Below are 22,516 nucleotides of genomic sequence, written 5' to 3'. Positions count from 1 at the left end.
AGACACACACACACACACACACACACACACACACACAGAAACAGAGATGATCAACCAAGAGTCAAAACCAGACAGACAGACACACCTGGGGTTCTCGACACCCTCCACACCCCGGACAAGCCTATTTCTTGGGTTCCGGGAAGACCCACATGCTGGCCACACCGCCACCTTCCCATGCTAACTGCCCAGGCGGTTTCTGCTTAGAAGCCACCCCCGAGCCCCTTGCGGTCCCGGTCCCACCTAGGGCTGGCAGGATCCAAGGGGGCTCCGTCCTTCCGCCAGCTCACGAGGGGCGCGGGAGTGCCATCTACCTGGCAGGGCAGCAGGGCCGTCTGGTTCACGGAGGCGTTCACCGTGGCCGGTCCCGGCTGGATGGTGGGCACCGCTGGGGGAGGGGCACGGAGGGAGTGGGTGCCGGGGTCTGCGGCCCGAGGAAGGGCCAGCGCGGGTGGGGGTGGGGGAGGTGAGGCCCACTCACTGTGGATGTCCACGTGGAAGGCCACGCTGGTGCTGCCCGCGGCGTTGTGGGCCGTGCAGCTGTAGTTGCCCCCGTCGGCCGTGCTCAAGGCCTGCAGCTGGAGGAACCTGCCGTCCTCCGGGAACTGGGTGTGGGTGTCCGCCTGCAATGTCCACAGGGCAGAGAGAGGCTCGTTAGTGCTGGGCCAGCGCCAGCCAGCCCCCAGGAACCAGGCACGGAGGACCAAGGAACCAGCGGGGCAGGCCCGTGGCTTAACTGACACCCCTCTGGGGGAAACAGGCTCCTGTGGGAGGGAATGAGTTCCTACCCCTGGGCTCTGCCCGTCCGGGACATTGCAGGGAGGCCTCAGGCCTGGATTAGGAGCTAGAGCTTCTAGAAGCCCTACAATCCTTGGTCCCGATTTCGGGGATGGGGGAAAGCACAGAGAACCTCGGTAACTAGCCCCGGGTCACCCAGCCACTGTGTGGAGCTCGGAGGTCTAATGGGAAGCACACAGAGAGGCATCAGAAGCCAGGGGGTAAGTCCCAGCCTTGCCTCAGTGTCCCCATCCAGAAGATGGGGGGCCACCCCTCAGCACTGAGGATCCAGGCTACAGGGTCCAGGGCCTGAGCAGCACAGAAGGTGGCGTCCCCGGGTCCCCAGCCCGGCACCCACCTGCAGCAGGATGCCATCCCGGTGCCATTCGATCTCGGGGGCCGGCTCCGCCTCTACTGAGCACTCCAGAACGAGCTGCCCTGGAGCCAGGCCGACCACGGAGCGGGGGCCTCGGGGCCCAATAATGTGGGGGGGACCTAGGCAGGCAGCAGAGAGGCTGTGAGAGACAGACCTGTCCCGGCAGCCCCATCTTACCTTCTTCTGCCTCGGCCCTGGCACCCCCTCCTTACCTTGAACCCTGACCCGGAAGCTCTTCTCAACTTCGCCAGCAGGGCTCTGGGCCAGGCAAGTGTACAGCCCAGCATCGCCCACCTGGGGACAGGGCAGTGTGAGCCTCTGCCTCCGGCCCCAGCCTGCCCAACCCCCGATCTGGTTTGGTTCCTCCACAACTGAGGACCAAGGATTCAGACTCAGGCTGGTTGAGTTGGCCACCCAGCCTTCCCCGATCATTCTCCTCTCTGGGATGCTTCTTTATGGCTAGGGCAAAGCCTGCCTCCTCCAGGAAGTACCCCTTGACTCCACCAGCTCTCCTCTTATTTCTGCATCAGCCTTGGCTTTGACCTGGCTGGGAACTCTTTTTTTTTTTTTTTTTTTTTTTTTTTTCTGGCTGGGAACTCTTGAGGGCAGGGCCCAGGTGGGTGGTCTCCACATGCTTACCCCGCACAAAGGAAGAGCTCAGCCTAAAGGCCAAGTGCTACAGGGTCCTTCTCCTCCCCTGCCTCCCTTTCCCCCGGCCTCATCCCACAGAGAGGGGCCAGCAGCACCTGCACGCCCTCCACCCGGAGCTCCCTGTTGCTGTCCTCAGGCCTGCTCAGGGCCTGCCCGTCTTTATGCCAGGTGATGTTGGGCAGGGGGGTACCCCGGGCATCACAGCGGAGCTCCAAGGGGGAGCCGGGGGTCAGCGACAGCTCTGCAGCCTGGCCTGAGTCCTCGATGTGGGGGGGATCTGCAAGATACCCGGCCGGGGTTAGCCATGGCAGCTACATGCAGGGCACTGGGAGCTGGGGTCCATCTCCCACCCCCCACCATCTAGAGGCTGACCACAGATGGGGCCAAGGGCGCTAGAAACCAGGAGCCCCTTTGCATGGGCCAATTCTTTCTGCTTTAAAACCAGGAAGCACACCGTATGGCAGGGAGTGGGGCGGGGGAAGACAGCTGACATAGCTCTTTCCCATATGGCACAAAATTTACAAAATTTCATGCTTGAGACTTAGGGCTCTGCCTCTGGATTTCAGGGGTTCTTTGTCCCGGCTTGAGGGACAAAGCTGAAGGGCGTGGCCCCAGGAGAATGAAGGGCCACGCAGCCCTTCTACGGCAAGGTCAGCATCCTGTATGAGACTGCCTTGCCCCCAAAGCCCATACCCAGGTTCAGCCCCTGGGGAGATCCACCAAGGGGTTCACCTCCCCCCCAACCTTCTCCTCTCGGCCCCCACCCGAGGCCCACCCTGCACCCAGGCCCAGAGAAGCTGGCCTTGTGGGCAGAGGACTCACCCATCACTGTCAGCTGGAAATGCCGCTTGGCTTCCCCCGCCTCGCTCACAGCCACGCAGGAGTAGGTCCCCGAGTCACCAGCTCCCACTGTCTCCAGCTGCAGGCTGGGCCCCTGTCCCAGGCTCTGGGGCAACAAGGGCTCCCCATCCTTCATCCATGACACGAGGGGGAGGGGGCTTCCCTGGGCTTCGCAGGGAAGGACCACCGAAGAGCCACGGACCACCATCACGTCATTCTGGAAGTCCACCGGCTCCAGGACAGGGGGCACTGAACAGGGCAAGAGAGGGGGCAGAATCTCTTCATTTCATGGCAGGTCACGCTTGGACCTTCACACAGGCTGTCCCCACACAGGTCAGAATGCCCTTCTCCTGGACAATTCCTTCTCCTCTCCTGTCTTCAGCGTAGACCTCACCTCCTCCAGGAAGCCCTCCCTGAACTCCCCAGGCCAACTAAAGGACCCTCCTCTGTGTTCCCACCACTCCCTGTCCTTCCCCTGGTGTCACTAGTTGCCTAGAATTGCGATCACCTCTTTACAGAGCTGTTTCCTGCACTGCCGTCCTGGGGACAGGGGTCACCTCTGCTCACTGCTACATCCCGGTGCCTGGTAAGGCCCTGGCACACCACAGTGTCTTAATGGCTGCTCATGAGATGCATGAACGAGCAGCCAAACAAATCAAAGACTGAGTCTCTGTGTTCGTGTCCTAAGAGGCCAAAGGATGCAGTTATTCTCCAACCCTCCCCCCCCCCCGAACGAGCGTCCCGGTCCGTACCGTGCACCTGCAGGGTGAAGTTCCTGTTGGTCACGCCGGCTGGGTTTGCAGCCACACAGGTGAAGACACCAGAATCCGCCAGCTGCACCTGGGAAATCCTGAACCCCCCAAGAAGGGTGGAGGGGAAAAAGGGAGGGGACTCCATCGAAACAGTTCCTCTCTCTTCCTGTCGCCCCCCCGACCCCCACTCTCCTCCCCTGATCAAGCGGCTGTCGGGAAGGGACTTTGCTTTGCCCTCCGCTCTATCCCGGCACCTGGAACTGCACCTGCAAAAGCCGGCGCTCCAAAAGGCTGAAGAATGGGTGAAGGCTTGCTCAGAAACCTTCTTGCAGGAAGCCTTCCCTGATTTCCCGCGCCCCAGGGCAGGCTGGGTTGGATACAAGCAGGTGTCCTCACCTGGATCTGTGCCTCCCTCCCTGGGCTGTAAGAGCCTGAGGGCAGAGGCCCCTTTCATCTCTGGAGTTCTATTTGGGGCTAGGGGGAGGGGGGACCTTCACTCTCCCCATCATAAACCTCTGTGTGTCTATATTATTTTTCTCTGAAAACCACTCCGAGGGGTTCTGAAACCCAAGCTACCTGAGGAGTGGGTGTGGGATCCGCCGGCCCAGGGGCCAAGGAGCCTGTTCCCTACCTGAGGGTGCGGCCAGAGCTGTGGAGGTGAGTGCGCTGGGACAGCGGGAGGGGCAGGCCGCCCTTCAGCCAGCTCACGCGGATGGGCGCGGAGCCCCGGACGGGGCAGGCCATGGTCACCAGCGCCCCGGGCCTGCTCAGCAGGGTCCCCGAGCTCTCGGCCCACTGCTCGATGGTGGGAGGGACTGGGGGTGAGCAGAGAGAAAAAGGGGGCGCAGAGGGGTTTAGGCAGAGGGTCTAGGTGGGGGAGATGGGCTCCTCTTGGGCCAAAGCCAGGAAGCACCAACCACCTTACATGGGGTTCTCAGACCCCAGGCTTCCGTCCGCATCTCCCCTACTCCCCAACTCTCCCGTCACAGCCCGCGGCTGGAGTGCTTGGGTCTCTGGTCTAAGAATGGGATGCAGAGGCCCAGAGAGGTCAGAGGGTGGCCTGGATCACAGCGCCGGCATGGCTGGGAGCGGGCAGGTCTCTTCATCCAGGCCCTGGCATCACCCTCCAGACGCCCCAGTGGCGGTCCCCCCCTTCCCCGTGGCCAGGTCCCGCAGCTCCCGGATGGCAGAGCCCCCGCCTCTCCTCGCGCCTCAGCTGCTCACCCAGCACGCTCACTGTGTGCAGCCTGGCGTCCTCCCCGGCGGCGTTGTGGGCCACGCAGGTGTAGGCGCCCGAGTCCTCCGCCTTCAGGCCCTTCAGCACCAGGCCGCTGCCGTCCACGTAGAACCTGCGGGGGCACGGAGCGCCGAGGGCCAGCACGTGAGGGTCTGCAGGTGCTGCCTGGGGCCCCGGGTGGGCCCGGGTCAGGCCTTACCGGAGGTGGGGGCCTACGCCCTGGTCCAGTGGGCCACCATCCTTCAGCCAGGTCACATCGGGTGGCGGATGCCCGTCCACCTCGCAGTCCAGCCGCACCTCCTGACCCTCCAGGACACTGTGCTCCTGGCTGGCACCCGAGCTCCGGATCTGGGGGGCCTCTGTGGCAGGCACTGTGGTGAGGCCTGGGGCCTGGTGTGGGCTGGGACAGAGGCAGGACACATAGGGGGCGCAGGGCGCAGACCTACCGAGCACAGCCACCACAAAGTCCTTCCGGGCCTCGGCCTGGGCGTTCTCGGCCACACACGTGTAGGTCCCAGCTTGGGCAGGCTGCACGCGACTCAGCTGGAGGCGGCCCCCGCGGGAGACCACGCCGTGCGCCACGCTGCTCTCTGGGGGGTGCAGAGACGTGCCAGGCCCTCACCGGCTCCAACCCGCCCCTTCCCCCAGGTGCCACCACTGGGCCCAGACACAACAGTCTCATGACTCCCCTGAGCAGGTTCCCCTCCCCCACACTCACAAGACCCTTGGAACCTTTGCATCACCCGCTGGCCTCTTGGGCTCACAGGGAAACTGAGGCCCAGACAGGGGCAGGGTCTCTTGCCAACTCTATCACGACCTTCCTCAGCTGGGTCTCTCATTGTTCTGTGCCTTGGAGCCCTTCTCTAGTTCTTTCCACTGGGGACACTTCTTGCCAAGATGTTGCTCTCACTTTAGTGTCCAGGAATCGCTCCTCTTCCTGCGGACACTTGGGCCCTCCCCACCACCACCCCACCACCACCTCCCAAGGCTTCCAATCAGGGTGAACCAGCCACCCACGGACTGCTTCCTGGTCCCCACGCAGGTCCTGCTAGGGGCACCCCAGGGCCTCTGCTCAGGCTGCACCCCCGCCCCAGGCTGGCATGGCCCCCATTCTCTCCAGCTACACCTCTGCCTGAGCCCAGGCCGGGCCACCCCCCCAACCCCAGGGCCTCACTGGCACAGCCCATCTCTCAACACGAAGGCTTCTGAACAGCTACTGAGTGTCTAGCTGTGAGTTTGGGGTTCGAAGCCAAGTAAAGCTCAGCTCCTGTCCTCAGGGGCTCCATGTGCATCAGAGACAGCGAGACACGCATGATCCTGCGTGATCAGCCCCAAGAAGCCCCCGACGGAGCCTGGAGGGGTCACGCACGACTGTGGAGGAAGCAGATCCCAGCTGGACTAGGCGGGTGTGAACGGCCAGTGGAGGGGCTCAGGGGGGTCGGGGTAGGTATTTCGGGGAGGAAAGCGCATGTGTCAAGAAAGGAGGTGGAGAACGCGGCCCAGAGTGGCTCCACCACCAATCCGAAGAGAAAGGACTATGTACGTCCCACGCACTCCCGTCCCCGAACCTTCCCGGCACACTATTCACCGCCCTGGGGGTGGGGGCATCCCTGTCCACCAGCAGATGACAGGACTAACCAAGGATGATACAGGCACACAGTAGAAGAGTCAGCCATAAAAAAGAATGAAAAACATTTAATATTTTTTTAAGATTTTGCTTATTTATTTGACAGACAGAGATCACAAGTAGGCAGAGAGTCAGGCAGAGAGAGAGAGAGAGAGAGGAGGAAGCAGGCTCCCCGCTGAGCAGAGAACCCGATGTGGGGCTCGATCCCAGGATCCCGAGATCATGACCTGAGCCGAAGGCAGAGGCTTTAACCCACTGAGCCACCCAGGCGCCCCAAAAAACATTTAATTTAAGAGAAGGAATGTGGGGTGCCTGGGTGGCTCAGTGGGTTAAGCCGCTGCCTTCGGCTCAGGTCATGATCTCAGGGTCCTGGGATCGAGTCCCGCATCGGGCTCTCTGCTCAGCAGGGAGCCTGCTTCCTTCTCTCTCTCTCTCTCTGCCTGCCTCTCAGTGTACTTGTAATTTCTCTCGGTCAAATAAATAAATAAATAAATCTTTAAAAAAAAAAAATAAGAGAAGGAATGTGGAATGGACACACGCTATGACAGGGATGGACCCCAGAAACAGCAGGCTAAGTGGAAAAGTGAGACCCAAAAGGCCACTTATTGCATAATTCCTGTGACATGAAATATCCAGAACAGGCAAATCTAGAGAGACAGAAAACGGGTTAGGGCCTGCCTGGCGCAGGGGTTAGTGGGAGGTTTGGGCAGAAACAGGGGGTGTAAAGTAATGGGTAAGGGGTTGCCTTTTGGGTGGGTTGTGGGGAAGGTCTGCAAATATAGTCAAAATGATGGAATTACAAGCTTTAAGTGGGTAAATCGTATGGTATATACATCTTGATAAAGCTGTTGTTGAGACAGGGAGAGGGGGTCAGGGGAGGGACAGACAGACAGAGAGAAAGACAGACAGACAGACAGACAGACAGAGAAGGGCTTGTGGGAGTAGCTGAGAGATCTGGGTCCGTGAGGTCCAGTGTGGGGCAGGGGGAGGTGGCTGGCTGGGCCCCACGGGGCCTCCCGGGCTGTGGTTCTGAGGACTATGGCCCGAAGGCTTTCAGTGGACAAGGAACCCCCTCATAGCTGCACTTCGAGACCCCTTCCTCACTGTGTGGAGACGGCACTGGAGGCCGTGGGAATGGCTGTCAGCATTGGGATTTCAAGGGCCAGCAGGGTTGAAGACAAACGGGGTGTGACAGGCGGGACACTGCCGCCTTCGATTTTGCTAAGAACTGTGACCACCAACACCTCTTCCCCTTTCGCGGTCACGGCAGCACAGAAAGGAATATTCGGCGACTCACCGACAGGCATTCTGTCCTTCAGCCAGCTCACAGCAGGTGCGGGGACCCCGGTCACGTCACAGCTCAGGACCAGGGGGCTCCCGGCCACCTGGCTCACCTTCTCTGTCTTGGGGTTCTCAAACACTGGGGGCACTGCGGGAGACACACCCGATTGCCACAGTCCTGACTCTGCAGCTCCCTTCCTGCCACTTGGGCACATTAGGGACACCCCACCGGCTCTTCCTTCTGGTTGGTAGTTGACACGTTATACTTTGCCACTGTACGCTTTGTACAGGTTGTTTTAGTCGCCGGTGTAAATAGAATCTGTGTCTATTTCAAAACATTTACAAAGCAGGGTCCAGAGGGGTCCACTCAGCCCAAGGATGGCGAGCGCATGGCTCATGTGCCGGTAGCTCTCACTCAGCCTCTGCCGGGGCAGACATCACTAATCGATCTAAACACTCCCTCCTGCTCGGCTAGGGGAGGCCAGGCAGCCCAGGCAACCACAACGAGCGGAACAAACGTGGCTGTGCTCAGGATGCATCCTCTGTGTTCTCAGCGACCAGACCCTCCCCCTTCCCACTGCTCATCAGTGTAGCCATCAGAAGGCTTTAAACAGCACACCTAGCGTTGGTAATTTTCAACAATGGCCTGCATTTTGGCTCCCAGTTGGATCCATTCACTGCTCACCTGGTGGGGAGGCCACTGGCTTTGCCTTCGGGGGCAGAGAGCCGGTGTCCCCTGCCCACCGCCCTGTCCTTCCCAACTTGCCCAGCAGCTTAGATGAGTGCAGGGTCGCTTGGGCAAAACTGTTTCTCACTGTCCCTGGAAGCCTGCGGTGGCCAGCTCCTTACGTCCCCACGGATGGGATGCAACCCGAGGAGACAGATACAAGTCCCACATCCCTCGCTTGAAACAAAAAAGCTCGCTCTCTCGTCCTGTTCCTTTCTGCTTCCCATGAGCTAGGAGGGAATGCAGGTGGCCAAGGGCAACACCCTGAGGACGGGTGCAGATCAACCGGACAGAATGATCCTGAGTCCCCAAATCACCACTCAGTCATTTACTTACCACTCCGTAGGCCCTGAGCTATCCGCCAGCTTGGACACTCACCCCTGGCCTTTTGCACGAGAGAGGTAACATTCTCTCTCATTTAATCCACTGTGTTTTGAGATCTCTTTGTTACACAGCGGACTCTATACTCTAACTGAACAGCTGACCCCAAGCAAATGCGGCTGAGCCTTCACCCCTTGCTTCCCTACGTGAGCTTCCCCTCACCCCCGCCCCTTCCGGAGCCATGTCCAATCCCGTGCTGTCTGTGCTCCATCCTTGGGCTGATGGAACGGGCCTCCCCGGGGCTCCAAATGGTGGTGACATGGCCCCAGGACTCCCAACAATCTGATTCCCGGGGGATCTCCTCCTGGGGCTGGCATGGGAGGCTCGTGCCCAGCACTTTATAGATAAGTTCACGGCAGCCCATCGACTGAACGCTTCCCATATAGTAAGAGGCAGTGCTGCCTTCGCTCCTTCGACTAAAGACAACCCTGAGGCTAGAAGCAGGCGAGGCGGTGTGCTGAGCCCCGGAGCAGGTCACGGGCCGAGTGCTGTTCTGATCCTGGTCTTTTCAGTGCTGAATCCTGTGCCCTACACACTCAGGGCTGTTGCCTCTTTCTAGCAACTGCCCTTCCCACCCTGGGAAGCCCCGTGTGCTGCTAGGGGTCCCATGGCAATGCGCTCAGGCTGGTCCGCAGCTTACCCTGGACAGTGAGAACAAATGTCCGCATGGCCTTCCCGGCCGGATTGCTGACTTTACAGCTATACAGCCCTTTATCCAGCACCTAGGACAAAGAGAGCACGTGGTGATGGTGTACCTGGAGCCGGGATTGGGGTACCCAGGGCTCCCCCAAAACATCCAGGCCACAGAACCTTCTGGACAAGGGACTTCCCAGATAGGCTGGTTCTGCCTGGGAAGCCATAGGAGATAGGACCCCCTGGCCTTCCCCCAAGAACTTCAAGAAGCAGGAGGGCTGTTGGGAGGTGAGGGCACAGGTTCCAGACCCCCACCCTCCCCGGGGCCTGCACGCCAGCTGAGCCTGGAGGAAAGTCCCTCACTGTGGGGATGGCGCCGGGCCAGGAGAGCAGCCGATTGTGAGTCTCATCCACACCAGGGAGGGTGGGCAGAGCCAACTCCCAGAATCGCAGCCAGAGGGGCCGGGGAAAGGCTTCTAGATCCCAGGCAAGCAAAGGCAGGTGACAGGGAATGGACCTGCTCAAGGTTAGCTCAGAACCAGACTGGAGTCCTGCTCTCTTCTCTTGGTTCCTGCCCCGGAGACCACTCGACTCGGGGTGAGATCCTGCGGGCCTCGGAGGCAGCAGTCCCCACACCGGGCCACACGGCTCCCCAGTCCCACCTCTCCGGCTCACCAGGACCGGGACCCACAGCCACGCACAGCCGCCCATGCCACGCGCTGCTCACCTGGGCGTCCCGGATCTCCAGCCTCTGCCCCCCCAGCAGAGCCTGGGTGCGCTGTGCCAGGACCAGGGGCTGCCCGTCCTTGAGCCAGGTCACGGTCGGCTCGGGAAGTGAGTCGGTCTCACAGCTGAGGATGGCTTTGTCCCCGGCCCGGACCGCGATCGCATCCTGGGGGCCGCTGGGAGGCCGCCTGAAGGTGGGGGGAACTGGGGCAGCAGGTGAGTGGAGTAACGGTGTCACATGGTCATGGTGGAGCGCCCCCACCCCCCTCAGCCCAGGGATGGCATAGACCCAGGGAGTTGGAGGCAGAGTCTAGTCTGGGTCAGTGCGCCAAGGACCTGCTGGGTGACCTCGGAAAAGCCTCCTCCTACGTTCTCTGGGCCTCAGCCCCCTAGATGGGGAGATGCTCTGATGGCCCTCCCGAGCACTTCCCAACACAGGGCAGGCCCCGGCTGGGCTTGAGCCCTCCCTAGGGGTCCCCACAGCCCACGTCCCTCCAGCAGACCAGTGCAGAGGTCCTCCACGCCTGGCTCTGAGCGCACGGGGCCTGGCACACACACAGTAGGGAACGCGAATACATCAATCAGACCCAGGGCTAAAAGGAACCTTCCAGTGAGTCCTGCCTCGTGACAGCTTGGGCCAGCTTTTCCCCAAGAGGACTCTGAAGACCGGGAGCCTGGAAACTGGCTCCAGGCTGAGAACCTCTGACCAATCAGGCTTGGGAAGGGCCTCGGCTAGGCTGGCTCCCATGGCTGTCTGTCCCGCTGTCCCCTCCTCGACTTCACAGGTGGGAAGCCTGAGGCTCCAAGAGGGAGAGTGACTGGCCCAAGGTCACGGAGCCAATACGTGCCCAACTGAGTCTGAAACACAGTGAGTCCAACTCTCCAGACCAGGTCTTCCCAGCATGCTGAGCAGAGAACATGGGCATCCCAGCTTCTCCAGGGCCCACTCGCTGCCCCTCTCCTGGCCATGCTGCCTTGGGGGGTGAGGCTGAGGGCTCCCTGAAGGAGTGGGGGACAGTGGAGTTTGGGGGACAGACAGGACGTACCCAGCACGCTGAGCTGCACCAGTTTCTGGTCCTGGCCGGCAGCATTGAGGGCCTCGCATGTGTAGGTCCCAGAGTCCGATGGCTGTACCCGGGCCAGCTGCAGCGTGTGGGTGCCTGGTGGGGGAACCGGCCTCTTACACCAGCGAGCAGGCCCCAGGCCCACAGCCCTCCAGCCTTTCCAGATTCCCCATCCGGTCCCAGGTTGGAGGAAGTAACTCTGACCTCCCACCTGGCTTCCGGCTGGGCTCTGAGCCTCAGTTTACCCACCAGGAAGGAGGAAGACGTCTTTTCCCAGGGAGAGGGGCTGGCTGTCCCGGGACCACGTGACCTCAGGGCTCGGGTGAGCACGGACGTCGCAGGATAGGGAGATGCTGCTGTTGATGATGGCAGTGACCTGCTCCGAGTTCGGACCTGTGATGCGTGGGGGGGCTGTCCCCACAACCACCAGGAGAAAGAAATGCCCATGAGAATGCATTCCCACAGGGGGCCGAGAGCCACAGCGTGGAACATGGCCTCGAGGAGCTCCTGGTGCCTTGCCTTGGTTCATCTTTGAACAAGGCCATGGACCAGCCCCCGTGTGTCATAACTGCCTCACAGATGAGAACACGGGGCTCAGAGATCAGAGAGGGCGAGTCACCATCCCAAAGCCACACAGCGGATCAGTAGCAAAGCTGAAATATCAATTCAGGCTCATGTCCTAGACCCGGAGTGCTCCACGCGGTCATCCCCGTCCCTGAGGCCACAGCTGCCCCACATCTGGAGGCAGAGCTCGAGGCCAACGAGATGGAAACCCCCTACCGGGTGGCCTCCGTGAGCCGTACATTTGGGCTGGCCTCCTGCTTGGCCGGAAGGTCGGTCTGGGGAGCGTGTCAGCCCCACGCCAGGGATAGAATAAGTCTCAATAACAGTGCTGTAAGGCCTCAGAGGAGTCGTTCCCTGGCGGCCTCTGACGTTGCTTAAAATCATCTGGAGTGGGCCTGCAAGGATCAGGGTCCCTTCCCTGTCCCAGGAGATGGCTGGTGCCAGCCAGGGTCACCCATGGGGCACATGGGCCCAGAGCCCAGGACGCTGGAAGCAAGGAGGCGGTGCCTCTCCGGGCGGGAAGAGGGGCCAGGTCTGCCCACAGGGTTAACTGGGGAACGGGCCACGGCCAGCCCAGAGCCCCCCTGAGCTGGAAACCCCCAGGGGCCACTGCTCAGCCCAGCTCACCTTGGACCCTGAGGGTGAAGAGCTTCTCCGAGGAGCCCGCCGGGTTCTCGGCCACACACATGTAGCTGGCGGCATCAGCCACCTCCGCCGTGGACACCTGCAGAGGCAGGGAGAAGGTGCCTGGGACACCCCACAGGCCTGCTGGCTCTGGGGTCCCCCAGGAAGTACCATGAGGGCTCCCGCCCCCAGAAGGCCGGCCACCTCTGTCCTCACGGAGCAGTGCTCGGGGGTTCTGCGGATAGGCACACATTGCCTGCCACATCCCCCAAGGGCTCTCTGTGACCTTCGGGGCACAGTGTGAGGTTGACATGGATGATTCCCTGTAGCAAACTACGTAGTGACAACAGTGTCCCCCCGGCCCCAAACAGTCACTCGGTGCTGTACTGGGCTCTAGGAGGAGGTGCATATGTGTCCTTTCTGGGTGCTAAGTGCAGCCCTGTGTCACCAGCAAGCTGAATTTCGATTACTCGGGGGGCTGGGTTCAATCCCGGCTGCTCCAACGTGCTTCCAGGCAAAGAGCCTCGTTTGGCAGATAACGGCAGCTCCTCGGTTCCTGGACAAGCAGGACCGAGTCACAGCAGTTGCTGCCTTTAGCCCAAGCTGGAGGACGCCCTGACCTGTAAGACTTGCCCGTCCTCTAGGACCTGCAGCCGTGGGCTCGGGGAGAAAGGCAGCCCGTTCTGGAGCCATGAGATGCTGGGCATGGGGTTGCCCAGGGCTGGGCAGTGCAGGCTGACGGTGCTGCTGGCGTTGACGGTCATCTCTTCCACCAGCTCCTCCGTGTCACCCAGAATCACAGGTGGGGCTGCGGGGGGCCGGGGAGAGCAGGGTGAGGAGCAGGCAGCCTGCCTGGGAAAGGCCCCTGAGGTGGGGGTGAGCAAGGAGGGGAGAGCAGCACATGGTGCCAGGCTCTGGCTTAGGGCGGCTGGTGCCCTCCTCCCCGCCGCCTCTCGCCCTACTCCCTCCACCTCCGGGCCCAGATGCAGCGAAGAAATCTGGGGCACTGGGAGGGCTGGGATTTGCTCAAGGTGATATGGCTAGAAAGCGGCCCACTTGGAATTTGAACCCAGTCCAAGCTCGCACGGCCTCCGTGATCCACCTCCCAGTACGGCGGGACTGAACGTGCACTTTGCCTTGACCCCGTCAGCAGGGAGGCCCCCGTGGGGCCCGCCAACCGAAGCCCTCCGGCCCCAAGCTGGCCACTCACTCAGCACAAGCAGCTCGTAGTGCAGCCAGTCCTCGCCCGCCTCGTTGGAGGCCTTGCACGAGTACCTGCCGGCGTCCTCCGCACGCGCCAGGGGAATCTGCAGGACCCGGCCTCCTGCGGGGACACGGGACGGACACCTGAACGAGGGGACGGAGGCAGTGGACCCCGAAGACATCACTGCCCCACCTCCTCTGTGAAACGGAGAGAATCAGCCTGCCCTGCTTGCTGTGGGCCAGGCCCTGGGCTGAACATTTTCCTGGCCTCTGCCACTGGTGCTACTCCTCCTCCCATATTACAGATGGAAGAACTGAGGCTTCCCAAGAGTGCCCAGCAGCGCTGAGCTCAGCTCCCGTGAAGACAGAGGGAGGGGGCAGAGAGCCGGGCAAATGTCCAGGGGTGGGCTTTTGGGAAGCAATGAGGCAGCTCCTCTGGGCTGTGGTGATCGGGGTTAGCAGATGTCACCTGGGCCCCTCTGCGATCAAGAGAGAGCTAGGGCCAGACCCTGGCATCTCTGTGGGGCTAGCGGTGGTCTCCAGTGGACCCGGGTTAGGGTCATCCTGTGTTCTGGATTCTGGGTTGGGGGATCGCTGGCCCCGGCTGCCGTGTACTTGTGACCAGGGTTGGGATTGGGAGCTCATGACCTCCAGAGCCGGGGACAGTAGTGGGATTGGAGAAACAACAGCTGCATTTGGGGGGGGGGGTCCCTTGACATGTGATATTAATCTATGGTAAGGTTCAAAATTAAGGTCCCCTTGTGACCACTATGCGCCCATGATTAAGGGTCAGCGGCCGGGGTCAGAGGTCAGTGGTGGGGTTGGAGGGTAATGCTAGGAGGACGGGGGCGGGTCAGCGGACGACTGGGATTAACCTCTGGTCGGGAGCTGAGGTAGGAATCAGCATGTGACCGAGCTCACTGTGTACCCAGAATCTGGATCGGTGCTCGGGTCCAAGGGCAGTGGCCAGGGTGAGAGGTCAGTCAGGGGTTTCTGACAAACAGCTTTCAGTAAGCATTGCCTCTTCGCCATCTCCAAGAGGCTGCCATCTTTTGCAAGCACCAAAGTACAAACCTTGGAATGACCCTGTTTGTCCAGAGGCCCATGCAAACACCCCGCCTCCACCCCCAGCCGGCCCCACCATGCCTCCAGGCCTGACAGGATCTGGCGCAGATCCTAAGCTAAAAGGTCACGGAGTCCCGGCCCATGAGATGACACGGGGCTCTACGCCTGGAATCCCCACCCCCCCACAGTGTGGTCCTCATGAGATCTTACTAAAGGGACGGGCTCCCCCTGCCGAGAAAGACACCGGCTTTGGCTGGTTATCCCGGGGCATTACAGAGCTGGAGGCGGGCACGGCCCAGGTGAGAACCTTGGGCCTAAAAACCAGAGGCAAAGGGGGACCCCGTTCTTGCCTGGAAATAGGCAAAGAGCAACTAGGCCGGGTTTGCAAAAGGCAGCCGAGGCCCAGAGTGGTCGCATGGCCTGCCCGTGGTCACACAGCCACACAGCCAGCAGGACACGGGAGAGCTCCAAGACTCGTAAGGACAGTAAAGGAGCCCAGCTCCGAGGCGGGTGAAGCCTGATCTCTGCCCGCCAATGCCCGACCTCCCTGTGCACCCTAAACTACCTTGCAGAACAGACACCCCATCTGTGGCCGAGAGGGGCTGGTCCTCCCTGTACCAGGTGAGCTCCGGCGGGGGGATGGCGTTGGTGTCACAGTACAGGTAGGCGGGGTTGTTCTCCACAACTTCCCGGCGTTCCGTCACCCCGCCCCGGGCCTCCTCTTCTTCCCTGGACAGGATCTCGAAGGCTGCACTGACATCGTCCAGTTTCTGGAACATGGGGGGCACTGGGGCAGGGGGCAAAGCCGTTAGAACACACAGCCAAGGGGTGGGGACTCGTCTCTGCTCAAGGAGAGCCTGGGCCGGCCTCTGTCGGGTGTGGAAATCTCACGGTTAGAGCAGATCTCTTAGGTCAAGGCGGTTTTTAAAATCACTCATTCTTTCCGCCAGTGTTTACTGAGCAACGACTATGCTCGGCACCAGGGTAAGGTTTCTGCCCTCTATGGCTTATGTCCAGCAGCCTCAAAAGACACCCCATGATGTGCCGACCCCTCGCCGAGGAGGAAGCCAGATCCTAAGTTTCAGCCAGAGTTGATGGGAGCACAGAGGTACAGAACCATCGGCTGTCAGAAGTGCTGGGGGCCCCCGAGGCCACCTGATCTGATGACCCACATTTTACCCAAGTAAAACCAAGACCAGGGGGAGGCCGATGATGGCCTCAGGTCACAAAGTCAGCTAATGGGAGAGCCCGGCCGGGGGTCTGGAGTAAAGCACACCAGGCAGCGATGAGAAAGGGAAGGAGCCGCCAGGAACAGAGTCCTCTTGCCAGATTCTTCCAGACGCACAGACGCCCCCCTCCCCCAGCTGGGCCGCCCCCCCATTCCCACCGGCCCCCACACACCCTGGATGAGCACATTGAAGTCCTGGTCATCCTCGCCAGCCACGTTGCTGGCTACACACAGGTACCGGCCTGAATCCGAGACCTGTGTGGGCTGGATCTGGAGCAGCCGGCCTTCGCCCAGGACGCGGAGCCGCGGGTTGGGAGTCACGGGCTGGGGGTGGGAGGGGGGAATGATCAGAAATGAGGGGCCAGGGGCGCCTGGGTGGCTCAGTGGGTTAAAGCCTCTGCCTCCGGCTCGGGTCATGATCTCAGGATCCTGGGATCAAGTCCCACATTGGGCTCCCTGCTCAGTGGGGAGCCTGCTTCCCCCTCTCTCTGCCTACTTGTGATCTCTGTCTGTCAAATAAATAAATAAAATCTTTAAAAAAAAAAAAAAAGAAATGAGGGGCCAAAAGGACCCCGAGGAGCCTCCATATATATGTGTGTGTATTTTTAAGATTCATTTATGTGATAGAGAGCACAAGTGTGGAGGGACGGAGACAGAGACGTGGACTCAAGCGGATCGCAGAGCCTGATGCAGGGCTTGAGTTCAGGACCCTGAGATCAAGACTGGAGCCCGGGCGCCTGGGTGGCTCAGTGGGTTAAGCTGCTGCCTTCGGCTCGGGTCATGATCTCAGGGTTCTGGGATCGAGTCCCGCATCGGGCTCTCTGCTCGGCAGGGAGCCTGCTTCCTCCTCCCTCTTTCTCTGCCTGCCTCTCTGCCTCCTTGTGATCCCTCTCTGTCAAATAAATAAATAAAATCTTTAAAAAAAAAAAAAAAAAGACCAGAGCCAAAACCAAGAGTCAGACACTCAACCAACTGCACTACCATGGTGCCCTGAGCCTACCTCTATTTTGATAAAAATTTTAAAATACAACACAGAGTGATGTAGCACTCTGACGGTGTTAGAACACCAAACCTGTGGAGCTCAAAAACCGGGAGTTAAATGGGTAAATGCAGGGTTTAATGTTGATGAGGCCCGTTCCCTACAAACAGTTGGATTTCTTGTTAAAATATAAAGTAGGGCAGGGCCTAGGCGGGCTCTGGGGCCGGGTGCTCGGACGGCCTTCTCTGGAAGGTTCCACGCAGAGGCCGGGCGCCCCCTGGTTCCCTCACTCACCCGTCCGTCTTTGTACCAGCCGATGGTGGGCGGGGGCGTGGCCCAGCACTCACACTCCAGGGTCAAGGTACTGTTGACCTTGGTCTTCACTTCCTTCACGCTGGCCTCCCCCAAGGTGTCGTCTTTGGAGATGGAAGGGGGTACTGAAAACCACAGACGGGTCTGAGGAGCAGGTCTAGGAGAGGGTGCCGAGACCCAGCGCGCATCCCGTGCCCAGGGCAGTCCCAGAAACGGGGGGACTGGTTCCCAAGGGCCGAGGAACAGGGGCCCTGGAGACAGACCCGCTCCTGTCGCTGTTCCCTTAAGGAAGAGAGTGCTGGTTGTCAGTGGTTTACAGGATAGGGCAGGTCCGGGGCAGGGGAATTCCTGGGGTGACCTCTGGGGGCCATTCTGGGGGTGCTGGGTCTCAAGTTGTGGGGCCTCTGGCCCCACCGCAGTGCAGGTGGCAGAAGGAAGCCAGGACGGGGGTGGATCTGAGCGTCCACCTGACCTAAGTTCTACCTCACGTGTCCCCCATCTCTTGGGGTCCTGGGCCCTAAGGTGACTGAGTCAGCCTGGGCTGCTTCTGACCACCACAGGAGGGGCCTCGCGTGTCTGTGGGGCCCAGGTGCCAGGGGTCCCCAGGCTTCCACATAGCTTCCCGCCTGTCCTGCTGGTGCCCCAGAGTGTCCCTGACTCACTGAGCACTTCCACGTGGTAGTTCTTCATAGCCTCCCCAAGTTCATTGGTGACCACGCAGGTGTACTGGCCCGCATCTTCCTTCTGGGCATTCAGGATCTGCAGCCCGTGGGTGCCTGGTTGCAGGGGCAGTGGCCAAGGTCACCCCCAAGGACACATGACGTCAGGCTCACCAGCCCCTTCCTCTAACCTAGCCCAAGAACCTGTCACCTGTCTCCTCGCTCCCCCCACCCCCACAGGACATCACCTGGGAGCAGCTGGATGTTGTTCGAAGCCTCAAACGGGGCACCGTCCTTCATCCAGCTGATGGTGGGGGAGGGGAAGGCCAGTGCCTCGCAGATCAGAGAAATGGGGTTGTTGATGGTCACGGTCACCTCCTCATCTGCACTGTGCTCGGTCACTCCCAGGATGGTGGGAACCACTGTGGGGGAGGCCAATGGTGTGATTCTTAACAGAGATCCCTAACCATGGGCCCAAGGAGCCAGAGAAGTCTCAGACCCTGGTGCATAACTTCAGAGCCTGGGCTTTCCATCACTAAGCAATGCCACAGGGGAAGCTGGACGATTCCTGCCTCAGTTTCCCCAGTAGTCTCTTAACATCCAGGCGATCTACTGATTTACCAGAGCCTTGTCAGTTCTGCTCGTGTTCCAGAGGGTTCCCTGATGCACCAATAGCCCTGTTTTCATTCATCCTAAGGCTTCCTCTTTCAAGTCCCACAGGAGACTGTCCCCTTTACCACCAGCATTTTTATTTGACAGACGGAGATCACAAGTAGGCAGAGAAGCAGGCAGAGAGAGAGGAGGAAGCAGGCTCCCTGCTGAGCCGAAAGCCCGATGCGGGGCTCGAACCACCAGCATTTTTAGAAACAGATTTTATTAAGCCAGGCTGTATCCTGGCTAGACCCCTGTTTCTCCTGACAAGACAATTCATGATGATTGCCCTGAGGAGATGGAAACTTGGGGGCCCTGTCACCTCTCTAAGCCTTAGAGCTTCCTTGGTGACACAGGGACAAGGACATCTCCCAGATCCTAGGCTTGCTGTGAAGATCCAACCAATCGGGCCTGTCCAAATGCCTAACCCAGGATTAATGTTCACCCAACAGAGCTACTATTTTGTTGTTATTGCTATTGTTGAACCCGGAGAAATGGGGGGAAAAAAAAAAAAACAACAGAAGAGGGCTGAGTGGGATGCTGTCTGTAAGGCACTGGTCACCTTGGTTCTCCCTCCCATGGCACCCAGGGTGGCTAGGAGAGGCCCAGCACTTACCCAGGACACTAAGCTGGAAGTGTTTGGTCTTCTCCCCCACAGTGTTGGCCGCAATGCAAGAGTAGTGACCAGAACTAGACAGGTTGGCCTGGAGGACCTGTAGGAGGGCTCCATCTGGAGAAATGTGGTGGGCATCTCCACCAGCCAGGGGCCGGCCATCTTTGAACCACGTGACCTTGGGCTGTGGGTGGCCTGCAAGGAGGGGAAGAGGCAGGGAAGAGAATTCAGCAGGTTCTGACTAGGTTGTTGGCCCAGAGGTCAGAGCTGGCTCCAGGATAGGGTAGAGGATATGGATTCTCCATCTCAGTCTAGAGGCCCATGCAGCAGGGCAAGACACAGAAGCAGCCATCAAGCCTGGTCTGGGTCCTTTCCTACGTGGTTGACTGCCTTTTCCTTATGGAGGAGTGGGCTGAGATGGCTTGGTGGACATAGGCAAAACAGAAAGGCAGATTATTCCTTTGACCCATCCATCCATCCATCCATCCATCCATCCTTCCACCCACCCACCCAGGCAGCCACCCAGCCCAGTCCAAAAGCATTAATGGGAGCCTACTCTGCCAGACACTGGGAAAACCATGGTGACAAAGCAGTCCTTGGGTCCTCAAGGACCTCAGAGCTCAACTGGGGTACACAGATGTCCCAAGGTTATTACAGTCCAGTGTGCTTAGTGCTGGGACAAGAAAGCCCTGGGGCCTGTGGGAGCACAGTGGAGATAACCCACGGGCCCAAGGGGTCAGCCAAGGACTCCCTGTGGAAACTTCTGGAACCAGAGTTCTATAGTCAGGTGAGGAGAGGGGAGTGTTTGGGGTCAGGGGCTTAGCGGGCACAAAGATGAGCAGAAATGCGGTGCCAAGTTCATGATACAGAGAGACCCACCACGAGGACCAGTGGGGCTGAGGGCAAGCAGGGACTCCCCCCAGTACCCCCTCTTCTCTGAAGCTGCCTTCTCGTGCTTCTCCTAGCCTACCGTGTGTGTGGCCCTTACCTGTGGCATTACACATTAGATGAGCTGTCTGCCCCTCAGGGACCTTGACTGCCTCCTCCAGGTCCTCGTTCTCAATCCTGGGAGGCACTGCAAGAAGCAGGGAGACAGAAGGTTCCTGACCAGGGCTGGCTGAATGACTGTGAAGCAGGAAGACAAGAGGCCAGAACCAAGAGCCCAAGGCGACCGCCTTCAATTCCCTGCGCCTCGGTTTCCCGTCCCACTGTGCCTGCTTCCATGGGGCAGTGAGTTCAATAAACATCTGGTGTTGGCTGAGGGAAGTACCAGTGCCTCTAGGGGAAGGCCCTGGTCAGAGGAAGGCGGTTGAGTGGTGTTGAGAATATTTGCCCCCTGCCACTTGGGGTTAGTCTTTACTGTTTCTGGAAAGTTCCATGGTAGCCTCAGAGCAGACGTTAATGATCAGGCACAGAAGACAAAGCTTGGCCTCTCCCTCCTTCCTGTGCTGAGCTCCCTGCTACAGCACGAGCCCTAAGTCCTGGGCATGGGCCCTCTAGAAGCTCCAAGGTGGCAGAGGAGGAATTCATGGGGTCCACATGAGAATGGGGGTGTGACATACCCAGGACCTCGACGCTGAAGTTTCTCCGAACCTCCCCAGCCTCGTTGCTTGCCAGGCACGAGTAGAAACCTGTGTCTTGCTCCTGTGCCCGGGTCAGCCTGAGCATCCAGCCACCTGGGGGAGGAAGAGGAGTGGGCTCCAAGGACAGCTACAGCAACCTCTGTCCTAGCTGGAGCCCAGGCTGCCCACCAGGAACAGGAGTGCACCAGGTGTTGTCATTAGACGTGTATGTGTCTGCCTCCCGCAGTGCTCCTTTCCTCAGATGGGGAAACTGAGGCCCAGGAGGGCAAACGGATGGAGGGAGGCCCCTGGACATTAGACGGGCACGTGGGTAAACTTGAGGACCCTGTTCTAGTAAGAAGGCTCTGTCCCCTGGCTACCCCTGGTTCTGGGGATTGACTGGGGCTAAAAGGACAGCAACAGGCTCTGCAGTCCTGGGCCAGGCCAGAGGCCCCCATTTTATTCTAGCAGACCTAGGAAAAAGCCTTCTTCTCCCAAAGACCTCTCAAAGGCAAGCCAGTTTCTCCCAGGGGATCCAATCAAGGATCATCTAAGAACATGTCATTATGGCTTTTCCTGTGCCCAGGGCAGACATCACTAATGGATTGCCAAGCTCCATTTTGCCCAGATGCAGTCTCTGAATTTATATCACAAGGCGTTTGGCAGCCCCTACCAAGTGCTCAGAAGTGGTGCACGGGGGAGAGTATATGTGCCATCCCAGCTTTGGCTGTGTGCGACAAGTGATGAGTCACTGGCGCTAAAGCTGAACTTGCCATTCCTGCAAGATTTGGACACTGCCTCTTGGTCCTCAGTTTCCCCATCTGTATACCAATAAGAACCATCACAAACCAGTTTGTGGGCAGGACAAATATGCAGAGAAGGTGCTTGACTCAGCATTTCTAAAGTATGTTACTGTTCAGGAAGATGTTACAGATGTGCCTGAGAATTTTTTTTTTCCCCCGGCAGTACTTATCAGAACCTAAACTATGCAAAGAATCACTGTCAGTCTTTAGGAGGGGAACAGGGCCAGAAGTCTTTTCCAGACTTACTTAAATCTAATTGCTTCTCCTGGAGTACCTCACCTAGCGAGTGTTTTTGGTTGCATCCTTGGGGGACCAAGAGCTCAGTGGTCATCCCAACCAGGCCTGGCAGCAAAGGGTCAGAGGTCATGGACATGTGATAAACAGAGGCAGAGACAGAGGGCCAGACCTCATAACCAGATGCTCCCCTGGCTGGCACCTTACCTGCCAAGAGGTAGGTGTCCTCCCCGGGGCTGATGGGCTCCTCTCCTCGGAACCAGCGAACCCCTGGGGGTGGGACACCTGTGGCTTCACAGAGCAGCGTCAAGGGGCTGTGCAAGGTAGCAGAGATGTTGGTCAGTGAGTCCAAGTCTCCGATGAGCTGTGGGGGCACTAGACACAGAACAGAAACCGCATATGGGGGCTGTACGCTCCTTCCCTGCCCCCTAACAGCTCTCCCGGGCAAGGACCCCCCACCCCCAGTCAGGGATGCCCCAGGAGCAGAAGTGACAAGACCAGATTGGCTCCCACTCAAGGGAGTGACTGGTGGCCACAGGCTGGGCTTTGGCTTCAGGCAAACACCTTGGACCTCAGTTTCCCCACCCAGTCCAAGGGATGCTAGGAGGATTCTACAAGCACTTAGCACAGTGTCTATGCTGAGCAACAAGACAGGAGTGAGAGCCAGGGGTCTGCAGACACACCCCTGAATCCACACAGCAGAGGCGAGGGACACTTCTGCACTTTCTAAAGGATCCATTCCAAAAGGAAGCCACACTCTATCAGGCAGGGAGAAGTGGGCGAGGCCAGGGACCCCTGGGAGGTAGAGGGGGGAGGGAGCTGGCAGAGAGCATGATGATCCTTAAACCCAGCCTGAGCCACCTATCTCTTAACACTTCTTGCCCCTACCCTGAAGCATACAGTTAGAGCTCAATCAAGGATTGGAATCAGGGGCACCTGGGTGGCTCCGT

At 59.5% G+C, this 22,516-nt stretch overlaps 1 protein-coding gene across 1 annotated transcript in view; it reads right to left on the bottom strand.

Annotated features, from left to right (window-relative positions):
- Positions 1–22,516, bottom strand: part of HMCN2 (hemicentin 2) — a 140,463-nt gene that overhangs the window by 31,463 nt on the left and 86,484 nt on the right. The window contains exons 46-73 of the mRNA XM_082695922.1: positions 21,774–21,941; positions 20,530–20,643; positions 19,956–20,042; positions 18,971–19,162; positions 17,952–18,125; positions 17,707–17,820; positions 17,027–17,169; positions 15,927–16,077; positions 15,091–15,312; positions 13,468–13,581; positions 12,878–13,065; positions 12,261–12,357; positions 11,319–11,480; positions 11,052–11,165; positions 10,007–10,209; positions 9,287–9,368; positions 7,555–7,686; positions 5,077–5,220; positions 4,830–4,989; positions 4,618–4,742; positions 4,025–4,208; positions 3,394–3,491; positions 2,624–2,890; positions 1,897–2,078; positions 1,363–1,444; positions 1,133–1,269; positions 479–620; positions 241–385 (exon numbers count right to left, since the gene is read on the bottom strand). Of these exons, the coding sequence (XP_082552048.1) occupies positions 241–385; positions 479–620; positions 1,133–1,269; positions 1,363–1,444; positions 1,897–2,078; positions 2,624–2,890; positions 3,394–3,491; positions 4,025–4,208; positions 4,618–4,742; positions 4,830–4,989; positions 5,077–5,220; positions 7,555–7,686; positions 9,287–9,368; positions 10,007–10,209; positions 11,052–11,165; positions 11,319–11,480; positions 12,261–12,357; positions 12,878–13,065; positions 13,468–13,581; positions 15,091–15,312; positions 15,927–16,077; positions 17,027–17,169; positions 17,707–17,820; positions 17,952–18,125; positions 18,971–19,162; positions 19,956–20,042; positions 20,530–20,643; positions 21,774–21,941 (4,123 nt within the window). The remainder of the gene's footprint in view (positions 1–240; positions 386–478; positions 621–1,132; positions 1,270–1,362; positions 1,445–1,896; positions 2,079–2,623; positions 2,891–3,393; positions 3,492–4,024; positions 4,209–4,617; positions 4,743–4,829; positions 4,990–5,076; positions 5,221–7,554; positions 7,687–9,286; positions 9,369–10,006; positions 10,210–11,051; positions 11,166–11,318; positions 11,481–12,260; positions 12,358–12,877; positions 13,066–13,467; positions 13,582–15,090; positions 15,313–15,926; positions 16,078–17,026; positions 17,170–17,706; positions 17,821–17,951; positions 18,126–18,970; positions 19,163–19,955; positions 20,043–20,529; positions 20,644–21,773; positions 21,942–22,516) is intronic.

The sequence above is a fragment of the Mustela nivalis genome, assembly GCF_964662115.1.
Source record: "Mustela nivalis genome assembly, chromosome: 13".
In the NCBI taxonomy this organism is placed as follows: domain Eukaryota; kingdom Metazoa; phylum Chordata; class Mammalia; order Carnivora; family Mustelidae; genus Mustela; species Mustela nivalis.
Note: the sequence above shows the minus strand (reverse complement) of the source record. Positions and strands in the feature narration are given on the sequence as shown.